Source organism: Neofelis nebulosa, chromosome 15 (genome assembly GCF_028018385.1).
Source record: "Neofelis nebulosa isolate mNeoNeb1 chromosome 15, mNeoNeb1.pri, whole genome shotgun sequence".
Taxonomy (NCBI): Eukaryota; Metazoa; Chordata; class Mammalia; order Carnivora; family Felidae; genus Neofelis; species Neofelis nebulosa.
Window position 1 is genome coordinate 14,555,468 of NC_080796.1, and position 25,851 is coordinate 14,581,318.

General features: G+C 38.9%; 1 protein-coding gene across 2 annotated transcripts in view; it reads right to left on the bottom strand.

Annotated features, from left to right (window-relative positions):
* WDR64 (WD repeat domain 64) overlaps positions 1-25,851 on the bottom strand; it is a 145,974-nt gene that overhangs the window by 109,254 nt on the left and 10,869 nt on the right. The window contains exons 3-8 of one of the 2 annotated variants that reach the window (XM_058701713.1): positions 18,236-18,338; positions 16,803-16,906; positions 13,813-13,842; positions 12,497-12,607; positions 9,804-10,018; positions 4,128-4,262 (exon numbers count right to left, since the gene is read on the bottom strand). In XM_058701713.1, coding sequence (XP_058557696.1) covers positions 4,128-4,262; positions 9,804-10,018; positions 12,497-12,607; positions 13,813-13,842; positions 16,803-16,906; positions 18,236-18,338 — 698 coding nt within the window. The remainder of the gene's footprint in view (positions 1-4,127; positions 4,263-9,803; positions 10,019-12,496; positions 12,608-13,812; positions 13,843-16,802; positions 16,907-18,235; positions 18,339-25,851) is intronic. The other variant, XM_058701714.1, reaches the window with a different exon arrangement.

A 25,851-nucleotide genomic window follows, 5' to 3' on the forward strand; every position in this document is an offset into this window, starting at 1 on the left:
CAAACGTATGGCCAACTCATTTTTGACAAAGCAGGAAAGAACATCCAATGGAAAAAAGACAGTCTCTTTAACAAATGGTGCTGGGAGAACTGGACAGCAACATGCAGAAGGTTGAAACTAGACCACTTTCTCACACCATTCACAAAAATAAACTCAAAATGGATAAAGGACCTGAATGTGAGACAGGAAACCATCAAAACCTTAGAGGAGAAAGCAGGAAAAGACCTCTCTGACCTCAGCCGTAGCAATCTCTTACTCGGCACATCCCCAAAGGCAAGGGAATTAAAAGCAAAAGTGAATTACTGGGACCTTATGAAGATAAAAAGCTTCTGCACAGCAAAGGAAACAACCAACAAAACTAAAAGGCAACCAACGGAATGGGAAAAGATATTTGCAAATGACACATCGGACAAAGGGCTAGTATCCAAAATCTATAAAGAGCTCATCAAACTCCACACCCGAAAAACAAATAACCCAGTGAAGAAATGGGCAGAAAACATGAATAGACACTTCTCTAAAGAAGACATCCGGATGGCCAACAGGCACATGAAAAGATGTTCAACGTCGCTCCTCATCAGGGAAATACAAATCAAAACCACACTCAGATACCACCTCACGCCAGTCAGAGTGGCCAAAATGAAGAAATCAGGAGACTATAGATGCTGGAGAGGATGTGGAGAGACGGGAACCCTCTTGCACTGTTGGTGGGAATGCAAATTGGTGCAGCCGCTCTGGAAAGCAGTGTGGAGGTTCCTCAGAAAATTAAAAATAGACCTACCCTATGACCCAGCAGTAGCACTGCTAGGAATTTATCCAAGGGATACAGGAGTACTGATGCATAGGGGCACTTGTACCCCAATGTTTATAGCAGCACTCTCAACAATCGCCAAATTATGGAAAGAGCCTAAATGTCCATCAACTGATGAATGGATAAAGAAATTGTGGTTTATATACACAATGGAATACTACGTGGCAATGAGAAAGAATGAAATATGGCCTTTTGTAGCAACGTGGATGGAACTGGAGAGTGTGATGCTAAGTGAAATAAGCCATACAGAGAAAGACAGATACCATATGGTTTCACTCTTATGTGGATCCTGAGAAACGTAACAGAAACACATGGGGGAGGGGAAGGGAAAAAAAAAAAAAAGAGGTTAGAGTGGGAGAGAGCCAAAGCATAAGAGACTGTTAAAAACTGAGAACAAACTGAGGGTTGATGGGGGGTGGGAGGGAGGGCAGGGTGGGTGATGGGTATTGAGGAGGGCACCTTTTGGGATGAGCACTGGGTGTTGTATGGAAACCAATTTGACAGTAAATTTCATATATTAAAAAATAAATAAATAAATAAATAAATAAATAAATAAAAAAACAAAAAGGGAAAAAAAAAACAAAGACATTCTTTATTTCTATTACAGTGTTTTTGATTTCTAGCATTTCTTTTTTATTTTTTTAAAAAATTTTAATGTTTATTTTTGAGAGAGAAAGAGACATAGTGAGAGCGGGGGAGGGGCACAGAGAGAGGGAGACCCATTCTGCAGCAGGCTCCAGGCTCTGAGCTGTCAGCACGAAGCCTGATGTGGGGCCTGATCCCATGAACCATGAGATCATGACCTAGGCTGAAGTCAGACGCTTAAGCAACTGAGCCATCCAGGCACCCCTTTTTTTGACTCTTTATTAAAATTTCTATCTCTCTGTTTACACTCCCAATCTTTTTTTTGCATGGTGTCCACTTTATCCAAGAGAGCCCTTAACATATTACTCATAGTTATTTTACATTCCTGGTCTGCTGATTCCAACATCCCACCTATATCTGAGTTTGGTTTGATGCTTGCTCTATCTCTTAAAACTGTGTTTTTGCATTTTGGTATGCCTTGTAATTTTTTTTTTCTTGATAGTAGGACTGAATGTATTGTGTAAAAAAAAGGAATTGCTGCAAATAATCCTTTAGTAATGTGGTTGTAAGGTGGGTGGGGTGAAAGGGAAGTGGTCTACAGTCCTTTGATTAGATTTCAGTCTTTTAGTAAGACTGTCCTCTAAACTGCAGACTTCACAAATGTTCTGCAGCCCTCCTCCCCCTTAGGTAGGTCAGGATGGCTGGAGTGGGCTAGGTTTGGGTATGTCCCTTCTCCATTGTGGAAAGCTAGAGTAAGCTAGAGGTGTATATTTCCCTTCTCCCTTCTGATCTCCCTGATCAGATCATTTCTCTGATATCTATCAGTTTCTCTGATAAAACCTCAATAGTTTAGGCTCTGGTACGGTAGTTTTGCTGAAGGGAACTTGTTAAAAAGAACAGAATGTGGTGCATTTTCGTCTTCCCTTGCCAGAAGCAGGAGAGGATTTTTGTCCAATATTCACTGTGAGAAACTGGCCCCAGAAATAAAATGCACAAAAGTATGGGAACCCCTATAACTGGGTCCCTGGAGTTTTTAACTCTTAGACTTGTCTATGTTGAGCCCCCAGGGATTTATGTTTTCCTATCACAGTATGTTGGTTTCCTAGAGGTATCTGCTTGTGGATTTCTGCTCTGGTAAGTTGTGATTCTTAGTAAATACCTGCTTGTCTCTCTAAATTTGGGGGAAGCAGTTTGATCTGTGACTTCACTTCTTTGATGGATTTAAGAAGAATTGTTGATTTTCTGGTTTATTTATTTATTTATTTATTTACTTACTTACTTACTTACTTATTTTACCTGTTGTTAGGGCTGAGTGATGACTTCCAAACTTTTTATGTGCCAGACTGGAAGCTAGAAGTGTCTATGTATTTTTAAAGACAGTTTTGTTAAAGTATACCTTATATAACATAAAATTCACCCATGTGTAGGTTCAATTGTTTTTAGTGAATTTATACAGCTGTATAACAATCACCAAAATAAGTTTTAGAACATTTTCAATACTCCAAAAATATTCCTTGTGCCCACTTGGGATCCCTGCTTTCACTGCCACTTCCTGGCATCCACTGACCTACTTCCTGTCTCTATAAATTTGCTTTTTCTGGACATTTGATATAAATGGAATCATTCAAAATGCAGTCTTTTGTGTCTGGCTTCTGTCACTTAGCATAATGTTTTTGAGGTTTATCCGTGTTGTAGCATATAACTCAATGCATTTTAAAACTGAAAATTAAAATATAGTGTCTGCTTTACAGTTAGCATATATTAATGTAATTAACACATAAGTAGTATAGTGGGGCACCTGGGTGGCTCAGTTGGTTAAATGTGTGACTCTCGATTTTGGCTCAGGTCATGACCTCATGGTTCCTGAGATCAAGTCCTGGGTCAGGCTCCTCGCTGACATTGTGGAGCCCGCTGGGGAGTCCCTCCCTCCCTCTCTCTTTGGTCCTTCCCCAGTTGCATGTACATTCTCTCTCACAATAAATAAACAAACTTAAAAAACCCACATAGGTACTATATAGTTATAATGTTATTACATATTAATAGTTATTAATGAATATTTAACGAGATAAAAAATAAAGCTACATACTATTCAAATTCACCTGTCTATAAGAAAGCCATTTCATGTATTTATTACACATGGAACATGATGTTTGTGCTATAGATATTCACAGGCTAGCCAATTGACCTGTAAGAATGATTTTCAAAGTGTAAAGGCTTAAAAAAATTTTTTTTAATGTTTATTTATTTTTGAGGAAGAGAGAGAGACAGAGTGTGAATGGGGGAGGGGCAGAGAGAGAGGGAGACACAGAATCCTAAGCAGGCTCCAGGCTCTGAGCTGTCAGCAGAGAGCCCAACGTGGGACTCGAAATCATGGACTGTGAGATCATGACCTGAGCTGAAGTCAGATGCTAAACCTGAGCCACCCAGGTGCCCCTCACAGTGTAAAGTTTTACCCACTGAACTATACTGGGAAAATATAGATATATCTGTATTGATTTATTCCAATACATTGTGTCAATAAACAACAAATGAGCAAAATTGTTGTGAAAAGGACACATCATATTCAAATTTGCATGAGTGATTTCAATTTCCTCTTAAAAATCTAATCTTGTCAAACAAATGAAATCATTAAGATCTGATGTTTTCTAAAAAAGCTCCATGCTGTCATGGGCTTATTACTTGTAAAAGGTCTGAAAGTCACAGAATGTTCATGTATACAAACTATTGTACTTACAAATTATCCTCAAGTCTCTTCAAGGATTCCAAAACCAATGAATGAACACTGTCTAAGGAGCAGGACCCAAAGCAACTTAGGGCTGCAATGTATCTAATTTTCATAACCCAGTCATTATGCAGCTTCCTTTTAACACTGGGAATTAAAAGAAAAAAAAGGAGGTGTTATGTTAGACACACAGAGACATTATGTTGAGATTCTATTAAGCATTTCATTTTGATTTTAACCAAGTCAAAACTCTGAACTGTGGTAAAGCCTGCAAGTGTAAGACCATCCTATGCATTATACCACTTTTAACTGTTTAACTAAATTTTTATCATATGGCGTATTTAAAGGAAAAATAAAAGTTTATCATCAAATTTTGAGCTGTAGATTCAGAATTAAAGGAATACTCTAGAAGAATCCTTGTTCAATATGGGCACTATTATCCTTACTTTACTGATAAATTCTGGTCATCTAAAAGGACTGTGTTTCATATTGTTTTAGGTGAGTCAATGCACTTTCATATTTTCCATGAACACTTTCAGAACTGGAAAACTGAGAAATTTGGAGTCCCAGTCACTGGTGAAGCTGAAGCTGTGACAGCCTTGCCAAAGTGTTGCTCATCAGTTCACCGGACACTTCAGAGAGAGGCTTAGCATTACGGGCCAAAATTTTTATGACAAAATTCTTACCTCAACTGGAAGAAGCCATCTTCCTGGTGTTACCTTTACTCAAATATTACAGTGTACTTGTTTCCTCATTCATGAACACTTATTGAGCACTTACTGTATCCCAGTCAAAAGGACATAAGGATGACTAAGGCAAAATCCTTGTTCCCAAGCTCCTTAGATTCTAGTTGAGGAATGGATGTGTTTATAACTCAAAGCAGGGATGTTTGACAATATGAGATTAAACAGAATAGAGAGCTTTCTTTTTTCCATACTGGATTGCATTTAATTTTGGACTCTGGGTGCTGGCTACTTTTTTCTTTAATTTGCACAACATTTTGCATACCAGAATTTCCTATCCACACCCCCCCCCCACCACCACCCATCTGATATAAATGTATTATGTGGATATCAACTGCAGGAAAACATTATGATGGCTCCAGAATTTAATTACCCTTTTGGCCTTAATCCTTTTCATTCTGTTGGGTTTAAGAATCTGTTTGGTGTAAGAATATGCCTCAACACTCAGCTTATCTATAGGTGTCAGTCTTAATAATTTAAATAACGTACATTATGATCATCTACATGAGTAAATCATCTACATGTAAATGATCACCCAAAAGAACCAATGTGAATTAGCATTTATTTAACTGTACCCAGATTCCTCAAATTTCTAACATTCAGCTAATGGAAACAGGAATGTAAAAGAGGCCATGTAGTTTTCTGACAGGTGACACACATCTCAGAGAAAGAAAATTTATGTCTCAGCTTCTACTCCAAGAACCTATTATAATTGGAATGAAATTCTTTTTTTTAATATATGAAATTTATTGTCAAATTGGTTTCCATACAACACCCAGTGCTCATCCCAAAAGATGCCCTCTTCAATGCCCATCACCTACACTTCCCTCCCTCCCACCCCCCATCAACCCTCAGTTTGTTCTCAGTTTTTAAGAGTCTCTTATGCTTTGGCTCTCTCCCACTCTAACCTCTTTTATTTTTCCTTCCCCTCCCCCATGGGTTCCTGTTAAGTTTCTCAGGCTCCACGTAAGAGTGAACACATATGGTATCTGTCTTTCTCTGTATGGCTTATTTCACTTAGCATCACACTCTCCAGTTCCATCCACGTTGCTACAAAGGGCCATATTTCATTCTTTCTCATTGCCACGTACTACTCCATTGTGTATATAAACCACAATTTCTTTATCCACTCGTCAGTTGATGGACATTTAGGCTCTTTCCACAATTTGGCTATTGTTGAGAGTGCTGCTATAAACATTGGGGTACAAGTGCCCCTATGCATCAGCACTCTTGTATCCCTTGGGTAAATTCCTAGCAGTGCTACTGCTGGGTCATAGGGTAGGTCTATTTTTAATCTTTTGAGGAACCTCCACACGGTTTTCCAGAGTGGCTGCACCAGTTTGCATTCCCACCAGCAGTGGAAGAGGGTTCCTGTTTCTCCACATCCTCTCAAGTATCTATAGTGTCCTGATTTGTTCATTTTAGCCACTCTGGCGTGAGGTGATATCTCAGTGTGGTTTTGATTTGTATTTCCCTGATGAGGAGTGACGTTGAGCATCTTTTCATGTGCCTGTTGGCCATCTTCTTTAGAGAAGTGTCTATTCATGTTTTCTGCCCATTTCTTCACTGGATTATTTGTTTTTTTGGGTGTGGAGCTTGGTGAGCTCTTTATAGATTTTGGATACTAGCCCTTTGTCCAATATGTCATTTGCAAATATCTTTTCCCATTCCATTGGTTGCCTTTTAGTTTTGTTGATTGTTTCCTTTGCTGTACAGAAGCTTTTTATCTTCATAAGGTCCCAATAGTTCATTTTTGCTTTTAATTCCCTTGCCTTTGGGGATGTGCCATGTAAGAAATTGCTGTGGCTGAGGTCAGAGAGATCTTTTCCTGCTTTTTCCTCTAGTGTTTTGATGGTTTCCTGTCTCACATTCAGGTCCTTTATCCATTTTGAGTTTATTTTTGTGAATGGTGTGAGAGAGTGGTCTAGTTTCATTCTTCTGCATGTTGCTGTCCAGTTCTCCCAGCACCATTTGTTAAAGAGACTGTCTTTTTTCCATTGAATATTCTTTCCTGCTTTGTCAAAGATTAGTTGGCCATACTTTTGTGGTTCCTAGTTCTGGGGTTTCTATTCTATTCCATTGGTTTATGTGTCTGTTTTTGTGCCAATACCATGCTGTCTTGATTACAGCTTTGTAGTAGAGGCTAAAGCCTGGGATTGTGATGCCTCCTGCTTTGGTCTTCTTCTTCAAAATTACTTTGGCTATTCGGGGCCTTTTGTGGTTCCATACGAATTTTAGGATCGCTTGTTCTAGCTTCAAGAAGAATGCTGGTGCAATTTTGATTGGGATTGCATTGATTGTGTAGATAGCTTTGGGTAGTATTGACATTTTAACAATATTTATTCTTCCAACCCATGAGCACGGAATGTTTTTCCATTTCTTTATATCTTCTTCAATTTCCTTCATAAGCTTTCTATAGTTTTCAGCATACAGATCTTGTACATCTTTGGTTAGATTTATTCCTAGGTATTTTATGCTTCTTGGTGCAATTGTGAATGGGATCAGTTTCTTTATTTGTCTTTCTGTTGCTTCATTATTAGTGTATAGGAATACAACTGATTTCTGCACATTGATTTTGTATGCTGAGACTTTGCTGAATTCATGTATCAGTTCTAGCAGACTTTTGGTGGAGTCTATCGGATTTTCCATGTATATTATCATGTCATCTGCAAAAAGTGAAAGCTTGACTTCATCTTCGCCAATTTTGATGCCGTTGATTTCCTTTTGTTGTCTGATTTAGCACTTCCAACACTACGTTAAACAACAGCGGGGAGAGTGGACATCCCTGTCACATTCCTGATCTCAGGGGGAAAGCTCTCAGTTTTTCCCCATTGAAGATGATGTTAGCTGTGGGCTTTTCATAAATGGCTTTTATGATGTTTAAGTATGTTCCTTCTATCCCGACTTTCTTGTGGAATGAAATTCTTGATAGTGTATACAGTAGCACATCACATATTAGGAATCCCCCATCAGATTCTAATACTTTGGTGCAACTAAGTAATATGAAGAATGGAAAATGGAGCCAGATAGTTAATTATTATGTCATTATCAGGATTTCAGAAATTGGCTAATTGTTTTCTTTTCTTTTCTTTTCTTTTTAGAAATTGGCTAATTGTAATAGTTTGAGATTTAAATTGCATATTCTAACTCTGGGATAAAATATTTGTTACATTAACGACAAAATATAATCCTGTATTTTTAAAAGTATTTTTTTTCTTATTGTAAAAGAAAATTTTGCGGGTGCCTGGGTGGCTCAGTTGCTAAGCATCTGACTTTGGCTCAGGTCATGATCTCACAGATCCTGAGTTTGAGTTCCACATAGGTGAGCTTGAGTCCCGCTTCAGGTAAGCCCCACTTCTCTCTCACTGTCTCTCTCTCTCTCTGCCCATCACTAACTTGTGCCCTCTTTCTCTCTCAAAAAAAGAAAAGAAAAATTTTCATTGCATATTTAGAAAGTAGAAAAACATAAAGAGGAAAATAAAAATCACCTCTTCAAAGTCCCACAGAGAATCATTATTAATATACTGAGATATTTACATTCAATATTTTCCTAAATAGAAATATACAGACATAGACAACACATCTATGTATTTTTTTATAAAACAGAATTCATATGTACATAGAAAAATTAATTTTTTTACCTAATATTATATTCTTTACATTTTCCATGTTATTAAATATTTTTCAAAACATTATTTAATGGGAGTGCATGGCATTCCCTACTATGATTATACTATGATTTACTGAATGCTCTTGATACTTTAAATATCTGACAAAAAACAGGGGTCTGACAAAAAACATTTTACATATAAATGTATTATATTTCTATGTACATATTTATAAAATATGTAAATATATACTTGTAGAAACTGTATTAGAGTTTTTACACATTTATACAGTATTGAACTGACTTAATCATTTAAGTTAATCATTCCTCCATTGTTGGACACTAGATACTTTACTGTTGGGAATAATGCTGTGATAACCATACTTTTATTTTTAAACACATGTACATCCTGGGTCCTAATGTGTAAAGGTTTATGCAGACACTTGATGTGTGTGCTCAAGTTTCCCTCCAGAAAGGGGTCTAACTCATACTTTCTACCACCAATAGTGTGGGAGAATGCCCATCCATAAAATCTCCCCCATTTTTAATCTCTTCCAATTTTATAAGTGAGAAATTGTATCTTATTTTAAGTTGTACTTTTTGATTAAGAGAGAGGATATATTTAATACAAAATTTGTTTCTCTGCTAATAAAAGTAATATATGCTTTACTCTAAAAACTTCAAAGACAACACAATTATAAAGACAATAAAAATCACCTATAATCTCATCACTTGGACATAATTGTTAGTATTTTTGCCTCATGACCATTTTGAAATGTTTATTGAGTATTTGTACTGTGAGTGCCTGTGTGTGAATTATCTGGTCATAGTCTTTGACCATTTTTCTCAGGGAATTATTGTTTTTTAATAAAACTCCAACATCTGTTAAAGAGTATTAACCCATTATTTGTCATATTGATTTATAAATATTTATGCTAGCTTATTTTAAAATGTTATCTCTTGATGTCCAGAAATTTTGATTTTGTCAAATATCCAATTTTTTCTTCGAATTTTACATTCACTGCTTTCATGTTTATACTCTTCTTCATTCAAGTGCTAGTAAACAGTCATATATGTCTTTTATGATTTAATTTTTTCACTTAACTCTTTCGTTTATTCAATTACCTATAGGTTTTATTGTTAATTGAAATTTCAGGGGCTAATTTTCTCGTTTCTCTTCCCGATTACACTGCAAGTTCTTTGACGTAAGAGGCATTTCTTGTTCAGCTTGGCATTTTAGATCTCTACCACGGTAGGTCTAGCACATTGTGCTCACTATATAAATACTTGAACACAGTCTATATTAAAACAATTGAGCTGCCCATGTACTACCCTTACCTTTTAAAGTTCTTTGAGTCTAAGACTTGGTTTTGTAATTTTTTTTTGGCTTTTGCCTGCTTCAGTCCAAAGTCATCACTATTTACTGTGAATTTGCTTACGAAACCACCATCATCCCCCAAGAGGATGTCATCTCGGCAGACCTGGTCAGGCAGAGACACTACGCACACACAAAGGAGGCAGTGATCCACAGGCTTTATGACAAAATAGTTTTCCTAGGAACAGAAGAATGCTTTTAATAAGTTATTACATTGCTCTACTATCCACATATTAGCTATTGCCCTATTATTTGATACAAGTTTTACTTTCTGATGTCTCTCATTTTAGATACTCCCACGGTGTTCAAGAAACTTGAAAAAAAAAATGTCCAAAGTTAACCAAGTAAAAGTTAATGACCATTCACCATGACCCCATCACTGTGCTTTTGGGGAGTTTGTAGGGAAAAGGGTGAGGCTCCTTTGACTCAATATGTAATGAGATTTTCTGTGGTGTTACTGGGCCTGTCCCTCTCTTGAATTTGTATGGCAAATTTATGGGAAGTAACAAGGTTGAGGTGTTACAAGACCAGGGACATAAAACTGGATGGTAAATAGGAAAATCAAGTATTAACACCCCGATTATTTTATAAGGAGTTATCATGAAAAACATATCCTAACAGCCAAGTTCATCCAGAAATAGTCAGCAAGCATTTATCAAGCTGACTCTGGGCTATTGGATTGGGTTCACTGGGCTATATATCGAGTGCTCTCTCAGAATTCACTCTCTACCTAAGAGAGAGGGAAAAAAAACTATTAAAACATCTGTTTTGTTTTATTTTATTTAGAATGTGTGAGACTTGAATATATTTAGAGCTTCATTCAGTCAGTCAACAAATATTTATTGAGCAACTACAATGTGCCAAGAGCTATTGTAGGCATGGGCCATGTGGGGATGAACAAGACAAGTTTCTGACTCTGTGGAGCTACCATTCTAGTGCAGGGATACAGGTATAAAGAAGCAGATCACTTAAGATCATGGGCAGTGCACTGAGGAAATAAAGCAGGGTGCTGTGATAGTGACTGGAGAAGCCACTGTAGGTCCCATAGTCAGGGAAGGTGACCTGTGATCTGGGATATGAACTGGTTGACAGAAAGATTCAGAGGTGGTTGAAAGGAATGGTTTAGAAGGGGAATTGAATGTCAAAAAGATAGAAAGGAAAGAGCCTTGTCCTGGACGAGGGTGGAGGGGATGGGATATTTGCCCCCAGAGAGAGGAAGGAAGAAAGAAAGGTAGTAGAATGTCCTCATTAAAGCTGTAGGTGGGAGAGCTAGAATTTACAAGAGGTTAAGTCTCATAGACTCAGATTCCTCAGGAAAATAGGGGCAAGTCCATCTGCTGAAAGGGACAGAGCTTGAGGACAATAATGGCCTTTGGAATATTGACAGGGATGGGAAAGTGATTTACAAGGGCAAGAAAGAGGTTGACAGAAGCCAGTGAGTCTTCAGATGAGTCTGCGGACCCTGAATTGTAGTGATGCCAAACAGTGTGACTTCGTATTTTTCTCCAGGAGGTATTAGCCACCATGAAGAAGCAGAGAAAGGCTGTCACATCTATCAGGACTAGAGTTTCAAAGGATTTAGGAAAATGGAGGGTGGGGATGGCTTTAGCCCAGATGCTCCATCCAGGTGGTGCAGACAAGAAGGCAGAGAAGGAGGCAAGGGGACAGAGAGTGGAAGAAGATGCTCTCAAGGATCTGGAAGCTTCTATGGGGTGGAAAACAGGAGTGAAAACTGGACAGAACTGGACAGAGAAGACGTTGCAATCAAACTGCAGAACATGAGACCTAACACATCACATAATAAAGTACATGAAGCAAGAACCTATCTTCTTTAAAGTCATCCTGGCATCACTAGCTGGTTATGGGGACAAGAATGAGAAGTTTAGTTTTCCACTGAGCCTAGGGACAAGTAAGGCACAGAGGAAGGCTAATTATTTCTTAATTCTCCTCATCCTTCAAAGGATCCTGCTTCCTGAGGGCATTTTTTACAATCTTGCCTCTCCCCAAACTCTTATGGCCGTTGTGTTTTTTTGTTTTTTTTTAAATGCATAATTTGTTGCACCATTGTATTACATATTATGTTTTTTCATGAGATCCTTCAAGACTGAGTTTTGTTTGAGTGCAGGGAATGTGTTCATTACTTCTATATGTCTGCAAATGCTCAATAAATATTGTAAACTGCTTAAATGGTAACATTTCAGTCCACTGAAGGGATAATATTGACATCTTCCCCCTTAGATATTTTACCAGAATTGGTCACTTCATTTTTAGTAATTTTCTTACCAAATGAAGCTGCACTGGAAAGAAGGGCTATGAACCTGATAACACGAGCATAATCAAAAAGCTAATACTTGAATTCAGAGAAGGGTATAAAGAAGAAAGGAATCAGCTTCTCTCTCTCTCTTAAAAACAAAAGAAGACAAAAGTATTTATTTTGTTCACCAAATTAAATACGCACTAAATGAAAAGAATGTTCCTTTTTAATTAGACTCACAGAATATTAATGCTGAACTTGTTTAATGATGAACTTGATTGTTAAACTGCTTCATTTTATGTATGAGGAAACAGACATTCAGTAGAGGAAGTGGATAGCTCATATCCTACCAGGATGGAAAAGACAACCTCAGTACGAGGAGTATTTTTCTGGGCACAGTACCTGGCCACTGCCTTGAGCTTTATAATCCCAGACAATGATGGTCCTTTCTGTAGTGGCAACAATTCTTTTCAGCTGTGAGAGGTAATCACATCCTGTGATCCAGGAGGTGTCCTGGTAGAAAAACAGAATTGGGGGAGGAGGACATAATATGTTTTAGTCTATCACTTGGTGATGGTTACTAAAGAGTATGTTAGTTCCATTTTAAACCTCACTTTGCCCCAGTATTTGCAGGGGAGCCTTGCAACATCTCTGCTTTGATGTCTGGAAGAGAGGCTCTCATCTTTCACACTTGACTCTTGAGTTTTCCAGCACCATCAGCGCGAGAATGATGAGCTCATGCCTGTTGCAGCTCCCTGGATGCACAGAGCCACCCACAGAGCAGGCATCTGTGAGCACTCTTTACTTTCATGAGAACACCTTTTCATGGGGACATGGGGAGCCCAAGTTAAGCCAGTTCTCTGATCCTGTCCCCATGCATACAATTTTTAGCCAGAAAAGAGCTTAGTGATCATCTGGTCAATAACTAAGTTGAGTCCAATGAGTTTGTCTTGTGTTGCCTAAAGTCACCAAGTTGGCACAGGTGGGATCTGTCATGTCAAAGACACAGGACAAAGCCAGCACAACAGCTCCCACTTATGAGTGCCTACTTGTGCTGGACACTGCTGCCTGCTTTCCAGACGTGCGTTAGGGATTCCAACAGCTGTTTCAGCTTAAGAAGCAAAGGCTCCTCTGCCAGGCGGCATGGCTCCATCCTGTGTAGTTCAAGGCATTCAGTGCTTATAAGCAGGGTGAAAGGCAAACATGTCCCCATCTCTCATAAAGCCATCATGTGACTCTGAAACCAGCTCATCATAGCTTTACAACCGCCACAAGGTCACTTTCCACTTAGAGTTATGGATTAAATAAATTATAAGTTGCACTAAAGTTTTCAATGCTATTTTCGAGTTTCCAATACAATATTTTCAAATTATATCCCTTGGCCATTTCCCTGTTGTTCTCACAGCTTGGATTGTGTCCAGGTTTTACATTCCTCAATAGCAGCTGCCCGGAAAAACTTTGGTGAGGCTTTTAAATGGAAGCTTCCAGGGACTGATGTCTCTGAACACTTCTCTGAAATAAATTTAACTTCAGGAAGCAAGGTGAGGGTCCTCAGCTGTTGCTCAAGGTCTAGTTTTGGTCCTAGTCAATAGACATACAATACGAAAACATCTTCTTAGGGCCTACTTGGCACTGCATAGAGCTTGTGATTAGTTATTGAGGATCCATGCCCTCAGCCCCAAATCTGACTGCACTGGGAGTTTATAAAATGTACTCACCCTAACAGTGGTGCTGGTCTGGACTCTCATCTATGAACAAAGGAAGAGAATAATGAAAATTAGTTGACACTACAATTAAAATGGAGAATTTTGGCTTTAAAACAACACATTGTCTCCACAGTTTCCTCTCTCTTGTCATTTATACCTTCCGTGCATTTCCTCCCTTCCCCTAAAAACCTAGCTCTGTGGAAGAATTCACTATTTGCTTCGGGCATAGTGTGTGCTTCTGTGGCTTGTCATTAAAGCCTGTTGACTGTGCCTGTAGAGTCTCACACTGTACTGATGGTTTTTCCCTGTTTGCAAACTGCCTTACATTCTTTAGTTATTCGGAGCAACACTGGATATCAAAAACTGGGAATGCAAAATAATACTAACAGCAATGTCAAGAGTAGTCCAAAGGAATGCTAAATAGGTCAATATGAATACAGCTTGAATTGGAAAAGAGAAATACTGTTTCATTTGAAAGTTGTCTCTCAGGTTCCTGAGAGACTTAGGAACATTCTACCCAGTGTGCTTCATCTTTTACTGGGTTAAGTATCTATTGCATGAATCTTATGCTCTGTACTGTGTTGGTTGAGAATCATAGACTTAGTCCTTGCAGAGCTATAATGAACCTGATCAGACTCATCTTCCCTTAGGGCATGTTAATTGCTTTCAAGGTCAAGGTAAGTATTTGAAGTATATTAATGACCTGATGTCTTTTGCATGGTCATGTGGTCTTGGGAAAAGTACAGAAAATGGCTGCCCGAAGGAACAGACGTGAAAAGGAGGAAAAGTAAATTAGATCACTAAAACTGTTAGTCACAGTCATTTCAGACTCTCTTTCATCTGAAGAGTTCAAAGAGGCTTTTTCCAACCGGGACTTTTTTTCCAGATGGGAGGAATTAAGTGCCCTCAGGAAATTGGTGAGCAGAGAACAGAACACCCGTGGTGTTCCTCTTCTATTTCTCTACCTCTATCTTTAGTGGAAAGCATGTGTTTCAATTTCTTTTATCATCTTTAAAAGTTCCATAACCTTTATAAATATCTTCTGAATTTTTAAAATTCAGCCTTTTGGTAGGAATTTTTATTAATGACATTTACAGTCTATATTACCAACCCCTCTAGAGAGCATCGTGAAAATCCTTAACTGTGTTTATTGTACTTTACATTGAGCCTAAATTATGGATTAACCTATTCTGAGATATTTTGCATTATTAATGACTACCTTTTAATAAACTATTCCTGTGACCTACCCTACCAATTATGTTGTTCACAGAATGTGTCACCCTATTTGTAAAACATGCAACTTTCAAAATGCTGTTTATTCTTGGTGTATCAAATCTTAAAAAAATCAGTTTTTAAGCAATTTTCCTCTCCAGTTGCATGGTTTTTGTAAGAAACAGATGTGTCTGCATGTTTGTGAGTACGCACAAACATGTGTGAATGAGTGTGTGTGCTCACATGCATGCATGTATGGGTGTGATGTCTCCGGAAATAGGAAAATGCCGCCTCACTTATTTCACATAATCCTGAACTATTTCACTATGAAGTTCATTATTTTCCTTCTCATGTTCTTCTTTACGTATCATCTTACTCTATTTTTGAGGAAATAAAGCTAAAAAATTAGAAGGCACCAGGGAGAAAAAGAGGTGGAGAAAAGCTTTCATATTTATATGAGGCAATCCATTTCTGTTTTCACACTATTTGTCCATAATTGTAACAGCCAATACTTCCTGAGCACTTACAGTGATGCCAAACAAGCACTTTGTATGTATTAACTCCTGCCAATAGCATAGCTACCTCAGGAGAAAAGTTCTCAGGTTCTGAGAGGAGTCGGGCGTGGAGGTTATAAGTAACATGCCCAGGTGCCAGATGACAAGGGCCCTGCTGGGCAGGGCAGCCAAGCTCCGCATCCCCCACCAGGCACCTGCCACCACACCTCCTCAGGGACCCAGCAGCCTTCTCCACTGCCAGAACCCAGCTGCTCTGATCACTGAAGGGCTAACCACTACTGTTGAAATTGTAATCATGTGATGGTTCTTTTAAATATATTCTACTCGTATAAAGCTTGTCTCTAGTTGAAGATAAACCAATAGGTGGAATTATTTGCTTTCAATATTTAACACCATTCCTTTCAATGTTATAGTGAAACACTGTGTAGTCTGTAACATTATATGTTGCAGTAAAATCTCTCCTAGTTTGAAAGTGGAAGCCTGAAACCTACAAATTTAGCACTGAGTGACAATAATTGTAAAGAGCAGGGGTACTTATCGTTCATAAAGTGCTTCTGTGTTCATTATCTCATTTACCTCCCCCACAGCCCTCCGAGGGAGGGAAGACCCGTCTGGGTGTTTCATTTTGTAAACGTGAAAGAGACTTGAAAACATGTAAGCCAGCTCATTAAGTTTCCTATTTAACAGCATAGCTGGTAAAACAGAGGAGCCGGAATATGAGCCACCTTTTAACTCCACGTCCAAGGTTGTTGTTGGGACCTTCTGTACTTGTTAAGATTATGACAAAATCACATGGCTTGTGAATTTTTCTGATTTTATCTGAGAAATTTTGCAGGATCATCCTTTAATTGTGCTGATGCCACATGGTTCAGTAAGACTCCCTGAGGAAGACTGCCAGACGCAGTTACCAAAATCTCAGCAATTGCTCCAAAACTTGGCAATCTCCTTATTTTAGTGACATCTGGCTTACTTTTTGGAGTAACTCTGAAATATGGCTTATGGATTCTGCTGCATCTGATACATATGTGTCTACAACACATAGACAAAAGAGAAGAAGGAAGGAAGGATGGAAGGAGGGAGGGAGGAAATAAAGAGGAAGGAAGGAAGGAAAGAAAGAAAAAAGGAGGAAGAAAGAAAGGAAGGAGGGAGGGAGGAAGGAAGGAGGATGGATGGAAGGAAGGAAAGAAAGACGGAGGAAGGGAAGGAGGAAGGAAGGAGGGAAGTGAAGGAAGGATGGAAGGGTGAGAAGAGGCAAGAATCCAACTTTCAAATTACCTGGCTATTAAAGACTGTTATTAATCCTTTCTGAGAAGCTGTTACTAGTAAATCGAACTGAGGGATCTTGACGATGCATTTAATCACATCCCGTCTTCTACTACCTGTCAACAACATAATATTCATTTCATCTCCCAGCACTAAAGATCCTAAAACTAATTTGTTAGGTTTGTTTTTAAAGAAAGAGTAAAGCATCTTTTTTACCTTTTTGCTGAAAAAGTAAAGTAGAATAAAACCATAAAAACCAGCAAGTGTTACTTTTTAATTATCCCCAGAGATACTAAACTGAACCTGTAACCCTTTCCAATTCAATGTGGTGCATGGATTCCCAGAGAAAATGTGTATATGCTCATGCCCCTGGCACATATTTTACAGAAAATGTATATTTTACAGAGAATGTGTTTTCCAAACATCTTTTGGAATCATTCCATTTTGAGATTTCCACATCTTTCAGGAATCCTTTCTTTGAACTGTTACCCTCATGGTTTACACAGAATAAAAGTCTAATATGATCTCAGGCTTTCCAGCATAAAAGAATGAAACCACCTTAATACTGTTAAGGGTTTTTTTCTTTGTTTGTTCATTAGTTTTTACTTTGTTTTGAAAACAACGTTGGACACTTTCATTTTCCTTTGCCTGTGTACTGAATTGATAAAGCCACATATATGCAGCTGGGACAGCTGCTTAGCTTCAGTTGTCTGATGATCGTTTCCATGGCCTGATGATGGGCTCTGGTGAGGTCCAAGGGTCGGGCTGAGGAAGGTTGGAAGACAAAGGTGGGCTAGGTTCACAAGTGACTTCAGGAAGTTCAGGCGCTTTTTAAAGAGACACCAGATGCGACTTAGACTACATGCTTCATCTCAGAATGTCTGGGATGAAATGGAGGGCAGGGGCAGATTCTGGGGTTTGCCTTCCTCCTTGTGGGCTTCTTCCTCCCCAGAGGGAAGAAAGGAAAGAAAACCCAAAGTGTCAACAGTGGGGAGGGATGGGTCCCAGGCTCAAATTTAAAAAGAAATGACGTATGTTCTTGAGACTTCTATGCTGAGATGACCCTCCTCTGTGATTGGCCCAAGTTCACAGTTTTAGAGATACAGGGTTAAACTTCCATGTGATAATTAAGGGAAGTGTAGGAAGGAGTTCTAATTACTTAAAAAAATGAAATTTCAGAAAATTTAAAGGAAATGTGATTTCATCTTGTGCTTGGGCATATGGTATTGAGGTGCCATCGTACAGAGCTTGCACTCACTTGAGATATGAACCTTTCCAGAAAAATGTGAATTATTTCCCCCCAACATTCTTTATTTAGGGTCCCTCAGAGCAATGATCATATTTCAAACCTAACCTCAGGTACAATTTCTATTTTACTCTCAATATTTACTTTTGAGAAAATATTAAAACCCATATTGATTTGGAAAAGAAATTAAAAATATCACCTGAAATGACAACTCGCTGTTTTCTAGAAACAAGGAAAACCAAATTGTCTTCATCCATCTGGGAAGCAAGAGTATCTTCTTCAGAGGAGAAGTATCCAAAGATCTAAAATGCCAAACAACACACGTAAACATGTAGAAGATCTCAAAGTTGGCTGTAAAGTCACAGATTTTATGTTGGTTAAATTTAAAGTTTAATTTGGATGAATAGTCAACACCTTGCTTTATAAATGCCAGTGCATGGCCCATAGCAAGAGAAGGTAGTTAATTATGTTCAACACACCATGTGTTGATGGTGCATGATTTTTGAACAGTTACTGATTTTTCTTTTCTTTTTTTTTTAAATTTTTAAGGTTTATTCATTTTTCAGAGACAGAGGAACAGAGCATGAGGGGGGAGGGGCAGAGAGAGAGGGAGACACAGAATTCAAAGCAGGCTCCAGGCTCTGAGCTGTCAGCACAGAGCCCGATGCAGGGCTCGAACTCACATACCGTGAGATCATGACCTGAGCTGAAGTCGTACACTTAACTGACTGAGCCACCCGGGTGCCCCCTGATTCTTCTTTCTGATGGATGAATTGGTGTACCAGGCTGGTGTCCTCGCTCAGACTGATAGTTCTTTTAGGAGCTAACTTTTGTCTGGAAGGCAAATCAGCCGTCATCATACAGGGTCCCAACCGAGAATCTTAACATTGAATTTGGCCACTCTCAAATGGCTACTCTTGCCCATTTTCCATAAATCTTCCTGGGCAAGTTTTTTATCCCTACTCAGGGAAGTTTTGCATTTAAGAGACAGTACAGTTTCTCTACTTAACCTTTCCAAATCCTAGTCTGTAGGCATGAAAATAAATTACTAGGAAAGAATCCTGGGGAGGAAAAGTAGTCTTTATTTGTGAATAAATTGTCAAATTATGTAATTCCAAGGAATTTGAAAAATTAGATAGCTTCCTTCAATTGTCTTATGAATAAGCAGAAGTATAATTCAAATAAACTAATGACACAGAATATTTCTCTGGCTTTATTTTTTGGAGTAACTCTGAAATTTATGATTTCATTATGAAATGATTATGCAATCATAAACCATATGATTTATGGTTTCTGCTGCACTTGATACACACGTATAATGCATAGACAAAAGGGAAGAAGGAAGGAGTGAAGGAAGGAAGGAAGGAGAGAAGAGGGAGGAATCGAACCCCCACTGCTGGGTAAATACGACCCCTTGTGTGCCTTGCACCCACACCACTGGGGCTGGTCACCCCCAGAGAAAACCTCCCAGCCTGCGGGACGCGGCCACCAATCGTTGAGGAGCTCCACCTTCCTGGGGCTTTGGTGACTGTCATCCCGTGCTTCTCTAACTGATCTGGCTCATGGTGCACAGCACCAGTGTCCAGCTTGCTGCATTCATGTCCCAAACACACGCCCACCATCATTTCACTTTCAACAGCTGCCCTCACCTCCCACTTCAAATGACAGTGCCAAGCCCCAAGCAAAAGTTTCCCCAGCATTTCTTGCCACCCTATGTACAAACCCAACCGGGGTTTGGACATGCCCTTTCTCCTTTCCATCCCTTTCAGAGGAAGATGTGTTTCTCTTGTCTTAATCTCTCCACCTGCTCTCTGCATCCATGCCACCCTCAGAGCTTGTCACCTCTCCCCTTATCAGTCCCTCTTTCTCCCTTTCTCCAGACATCCTTTCAGCATGTTCAGATGTTGCACATCTTAAAAACACAAATACCACAAACCTCCGAAGGGCATTTATGGGAAATAACTCTTAGTCCCTGTCTTGCTTTTCTCATCTCCACCTTCCTGCTCCAAGTGCTGTAACTCCTCCCACTGCTGTTGAACTTGAGTTCCTCTTACAGCTGCATATTGGTTTTCCATAGTTGTAACAGCAGACACACTCTTTTTGAATTTTGACACCTTTCCCCTTTCCCCCGTTTGCTGCTGCTACCAAAACAAGTGACTGCAAACATGGGGACTTCAACCAACACCCAGTTAGTGGCTCATAGCTCCATGGAAAGCCAACATGGGTCTTGATGGGCTAAAACCCAGATATCCATAGAGACGTGTTCTTTATTGAAGACTTGGGAAGAATCTGTTATAAGCTCATTCAGGTCGTTGGCCTGAGGTCCCTGTTTCCTTGCTGGCTGAGCTGGGGCTGCATTTAGTGCCCAGAGGCCTCTCTTCAGACGAGGACATGGGCCCTCCGTTTCACACCAGCAATGGCCCCTCAAATCCCCCTCGCATCTGGAAGCCCCTTTGCCATCCACTTCTGTTTATAAGGATTCCTGTGATTACATGGGGCCCACACAGAAAACCCAGGATAATCTCCCTATTTTAATTCAGCTGATTAGTAACATTGATTGCATTTGCAAAATCCTTTTGTGGCAGTACCTAAATTACTGTGTGATTGCATAACCAGGGCACAGGAATCTTGGTGGGGGGGCACCTTTAGAATTCTATCATATCTTCATTTTAAAAATGCAGTTCCGAGGTGCTGAGTGGCTCAGTTTGTTTAGTGTCCGACTCTGGATTTCGACTAAGGATCTCATGGTTACTGAGATTGAGCCCCGCATCGGGCTCTGTACTGAATGTGGAACCTGCTTGGGATTCTCTCTCTCTCTCTGTCTCTCTCTCTTTCTGTCTCTTCCCCCACTCTTCTCTCTCTCTCTCTTCCCAAATAAATAAATGAACATTAAACAATAAGTAAAATAAATAAAAATGCAGTTCAGTATAACTTAAATTATTTGTGCAAAATACAACAAAAAATGACAAACACTAGCAACCAATTTAACTCCAGTTAATAGTGTGAGATTAATTTTAGATAATAATGTGAAATGATGATGTTAATGATGTTATTTCTGTGCTGATGAATTCCAGTTTTTCGCAGGGGTAGGAGAACTGCACACATATCTGTTGTCACCTAATTTGAAACAACGTTCTATGTGTCTATGATACTTATATTTGATTTTATAATTTTATTTTTTTATGAATATAATTTATTGTCAAATTGGCTTATATATACAATGGAATACTACTTGGCAATGAGAAACAATGAAGTCATGCGATTTTGCAGCAACAAGGATGGAACTGGAAGGTATGCTGAGTGAAATGAGTCAGTCAGAGAGTGACAGATCTGTTTTCACTCATATGTGGATCTTGAGAAACTTAACAGAAACTTAACAGAACAAGAAGGGGAAAAGATAGTTATGAACAGAGAGGGAGGGAGGCAAACCACAAGAGATTCTTAAATACAGAGAACAAACTGAGGGTGGATAGGAGATGGGGGAGAGGGAATGAGCACTGGGTGTTGTATGATACCTATATTTTAAAAGCAGTTTACAGATAGCCATTTAACTCAATTTGCAATTTTGGTGTAATTCGTACAGAGATAGTGAGAACATATCTGCTAAATGTCTGAGAACAGATGTGGGAGGATGTCCTTTGAGGGGCCACACTGTTGCTTTAGACTAGCACTTAGGTCCAAATGCAGGTTCCAAACCTACAGGTCATGTGACCTCGGGCACATTCTTTCATTTCTCTGTGCCTAAGTTTTCCCATCTGTAAAATACTAATAATTCCCCAAACTTATGCTTTGGTGTCAGAATCAGATGAGGGAATCATGATTGGATTACTTAGGAATTCAGAAGATTAGAAAGTACCTAGATTGCACCACGTGCTGGGTAGGAACTGAATCGAAGTCAACATTTGAGTAAATATCATTCCCAATTTTATGAGACAGTATGGGAAGCAGAGCTCAGGTGTCCTCTTTACTAGCTGAAACCTGTCCACTGGGCACCCCTGCTACCTGCACAGATAGCACATTGTCCATGCAGTCAGTCATATGTGTGTTTTATAGTCACATCTATAGATACGTACGTGCCCTCTTGCAGGACATCTGCTCTTATAAATGACAAATTGTGCTACTTTTTCTTATAATGTTACACAATAGTACAATGCTTACCATAAGTGATTTCCAAAGGATGCTAAAAATTACAATTTTCTGAGGAAAAATTTAAGAGCCTTTCTACCAGATAAACTCCTTCAGAAGAGACAGGTAAAGGGGAGCCTGGGTGAGTCAGTCGGTTGAGTGCCCGACTTCAGCTCAGGTCATGATCTCACAGTTCGTGAGTTCAAGCCCCAGGTCAGGCTCTGTGCAAAGAGCCAGAGCCTGGAACCTGCTTCGGATACTGTGTCTCCCCCTGTCTCTGTGTTTCTCTCTCTGCCCTTCTCCTGCTCATACTGTGTCTCTTTCTCAAAAAAAAAAAAAAAAAAAAAAAAAAAAAAGAGACAGCTAAAGCTTTACATTTTGAAAGGAAATGTTTCAATGTTTGTAATGTTTTTAAAGAGCAGAAAACATCTTTCGTATGATGATCTATAGCCTCAAGGATGTCAAATTTCTTTCAACAATTTAGATTTTTTTTTTGAATTTATTGTCAAATTGGATTCCATACAACACCCAGTGCTCATCCCAGAAGGTGCCCTCCTCAATACCCATCACCCACCCTCCCCTCCCTCCCACCCCCCCATCAACCCTCAGTTTGTTCTCAGTTCTTAACAGTCTCTTATGCTTTGGCTCTCTCCCACTCTAACCTCTTTTTTTTTTTTTTTTTACTTCCCCTCCCCCACGGGTTTCTGTTAAGTTTCTTAGGATCCACATAAGAGTGAAACCATATGGTATCTGTCTTTCTCTGTATGGCTTATTTCACTTAGCATCACACTCTCCAGTTCCATCCACGTTGCTACAAAGGGCCATATTTCATTCTTTCTCATTGCCACGTAGTATTCCATTGTGTATATAAACCACAATTTCTCTATCCATTCATCAGTTGATGGACATTTAGGCTCTTTCCACAATTTGGCTATTGTTGAGAGTGCTGCTATAAACATTGGGGTACAAATGCCCCTATGCATCAGTACTCCTGTGTCCCTTGGGTACATTCCTAGCAGTGCTATTGCTGGGTCATGGGGTAGGTCTATTTTTAATCTTTTGAGGAACCTCCACATGGTTTTCCAGAGCGGCTGCACCAATTTGCATTCCCACCAACAGTGCAGGAGGGTTCCCGTTTCTCCACATCCTCGCCAGCATCTATAGTCTCCTGATTTGTTCATTTTGGCCACTCTGACTGGCGTGAAGTGATATCTGAGTGTGGTTTTGATTTGTATTTCCCTGATGAGGAGCGATGTTGAGCATCTTTTCATGTGCCTGTTGGTCATCCAGATGTCTTCTTTAGAGAAGTGTCTATTCATGTTTTCTGCCCATTTCTTCACTGGATTATTTGTTTTTCGGGTGTGGAGTTTGGTGAGCTCTTTATAGATTTTGGATACTAGTCCTTTGTCCGATATGTCATTTGCAAATATCTTTTCCCATTCCGTTGGTTGCCTTTTAGTTTTGTTGGTTGTTTCCTTTGCTGTGCAGAAGCTTTTTATCTTCATGAGGTCCCAATAGATCATTTTTGCTTTTAATTCCCTTGCCTTTGGGGATGTGCCAAGTAAGAAATTGCTGCGGCTGAGGTCAGAGAGGTCTTTTCCTGCTTTCTCCTCTAGGGTTTTGATGGTTTCCTGTCTCACATTCAGGTCCTTTATCCATTTTGAGTTTATTTTTGTGAATGGTGTGAGAAAGTGGTCTAGTTTCAACCTTCTGCATGTTGCTGTCCAGTTCTCCCAGCACCATTTGTTAAAGAGACTGTCTTTTTTCCATCGGATGTTCTTTCCTGCTTTGTCAAAGATTAGTTGGCCATACGTTTGTGGGTCTAGTTCTGGGGTTTCTATTCTATTCCATTGGTCTATGTGTCTGTTTTTGTGCCAATACCATGCTGTCTTGATGATGACAGCTTTGTAGTAGAGGCTAAAGTCTGGGATTGTGGTGCCTCCTGCTTTGGTCTTCTTCTTCAAAATTACTTTGGCTATTCGGGGCCTTTTGTGGTTCCATATGAATTTTAGGATCACTTGTTCTAGCTTCGAGAAGAATGCTGGTGCAATTTTGATTGGGATTGCATTGATTGTGTAGATAGCTTTGGGTAGTATTGACATTTTGACAATATTAATTTTTCAACCCATGAGCATGGAATATTTTTCCATTTCTTTATATCTTCTTCAATTTCCTTCATAAGCTTTCTATAGTTTTCGGCATACAGATCTTTTACATCTTTGGTTAGGTTTATTCCTAGGTATTTTATACTTCTTGGTGCAATTGTGAATGGGATCAGTTTCTTTATTTGTCTTTCTGTTGCTTCATTATTAGTGTATAAGAATGCAACTGATTTCTGTACATTGATTTTGTATCCTGCAACTTTGCTGAATTCATGTATCAGTTCTAGCAGACTTTTGGTGGAGTCTATCGGATTTTCCATGTATAATATCGTGTCATCTGCAAAAAGTGAAAGCTTAACTGCAGCTTTGCCAATTTTGATGGCTTTGATTTCCTTTTGTTGTCTTATTGCTGATGCTAGCACTTCCAACACTACGTTAAACAACAGCGGTGAGAGTGGACATCCCTGTCGTGTTCCTGATCTCAGGGAAAAAGCTCTCAGTTTTTCCCCATTGAGGATGATATTAGCTGTGGGCTTTTCATAAATGGCTTTTATGATGTTTAAGTATGTTCCTTCTATCCCGACTTTCTGGAGGGTTTTTATTAAGAAAGGATGCTGAATTTTATCAAATGCTTTTTCTGCATTGATTGATGGGATCATATGGTTCTTATCTTTTCTTTTATTAATGTGATGTATTACGTTGATTGATTTGCGAATGTTGAACCAGTCCTGCATCCCAGGAATGAATCCCACTTGATCATGGTGAATAATTCTTTTTATATGCTGTTGAATTCGATTTGCTAGTATCTTATTGAGAATTTTTGCATAACAATTCAGATTTTAGACAGGTAATTTTGCATGTGACATGCTTAGAGTACTTTATAACTATATAACTATTAAGAATATTAATTTTCTTTTAATTATGTTATTTAAAGGACTTGCTCCATGCTTTAAGTGATTCATCTATTTAACTATACTTTTCCTGATTACATAAGGAATATGTAGAACATTCAAAGAAAATAAAAAGCAGAAGAAAATGAAAGCCTCTCTGCACCTTATTTTTTTAGCCTACCCTGGAGCATTTAAAAAATATTTTTGAAGTTAGCAGATACAGTTTTAGATTTATAATAACTCACTTTAAATTCACTTTTGGAAGAACACCGTTATAGGCATTCCATATGGTGTTGCATGCCTCTTTTTAAAATTAGTTTGAGTCTGCTCCCAGAAAAAAAATGTGTTTGTGAATCGCCCACTGGAAACATAGACTAACATTGTGTTGTTGTGTCAGAATCTCCCAGTGACTAGTTTGAGAAATTTAAGATAATCACATTACTTTAGATCTCTTTACATCTAATTTTTCTCCTTATAAATTAAAAAGGGAGATCTAGATGTTTTAGTTGAATTATAAATTTTTGCTATTCTATAAATGTCCATTTTTCCAACTGTGTTTATATCTAAAACCTAGGGGGAAAAGTGTATTTGCATCTAAAAACCTAGAAAAACAAAGTGTACCTTTTTGTGACATTGCTACCATAAAGAAATTTATATTCAGAAACAGTTTTGTATATTCAGTGCCTGACTTTAAAAGA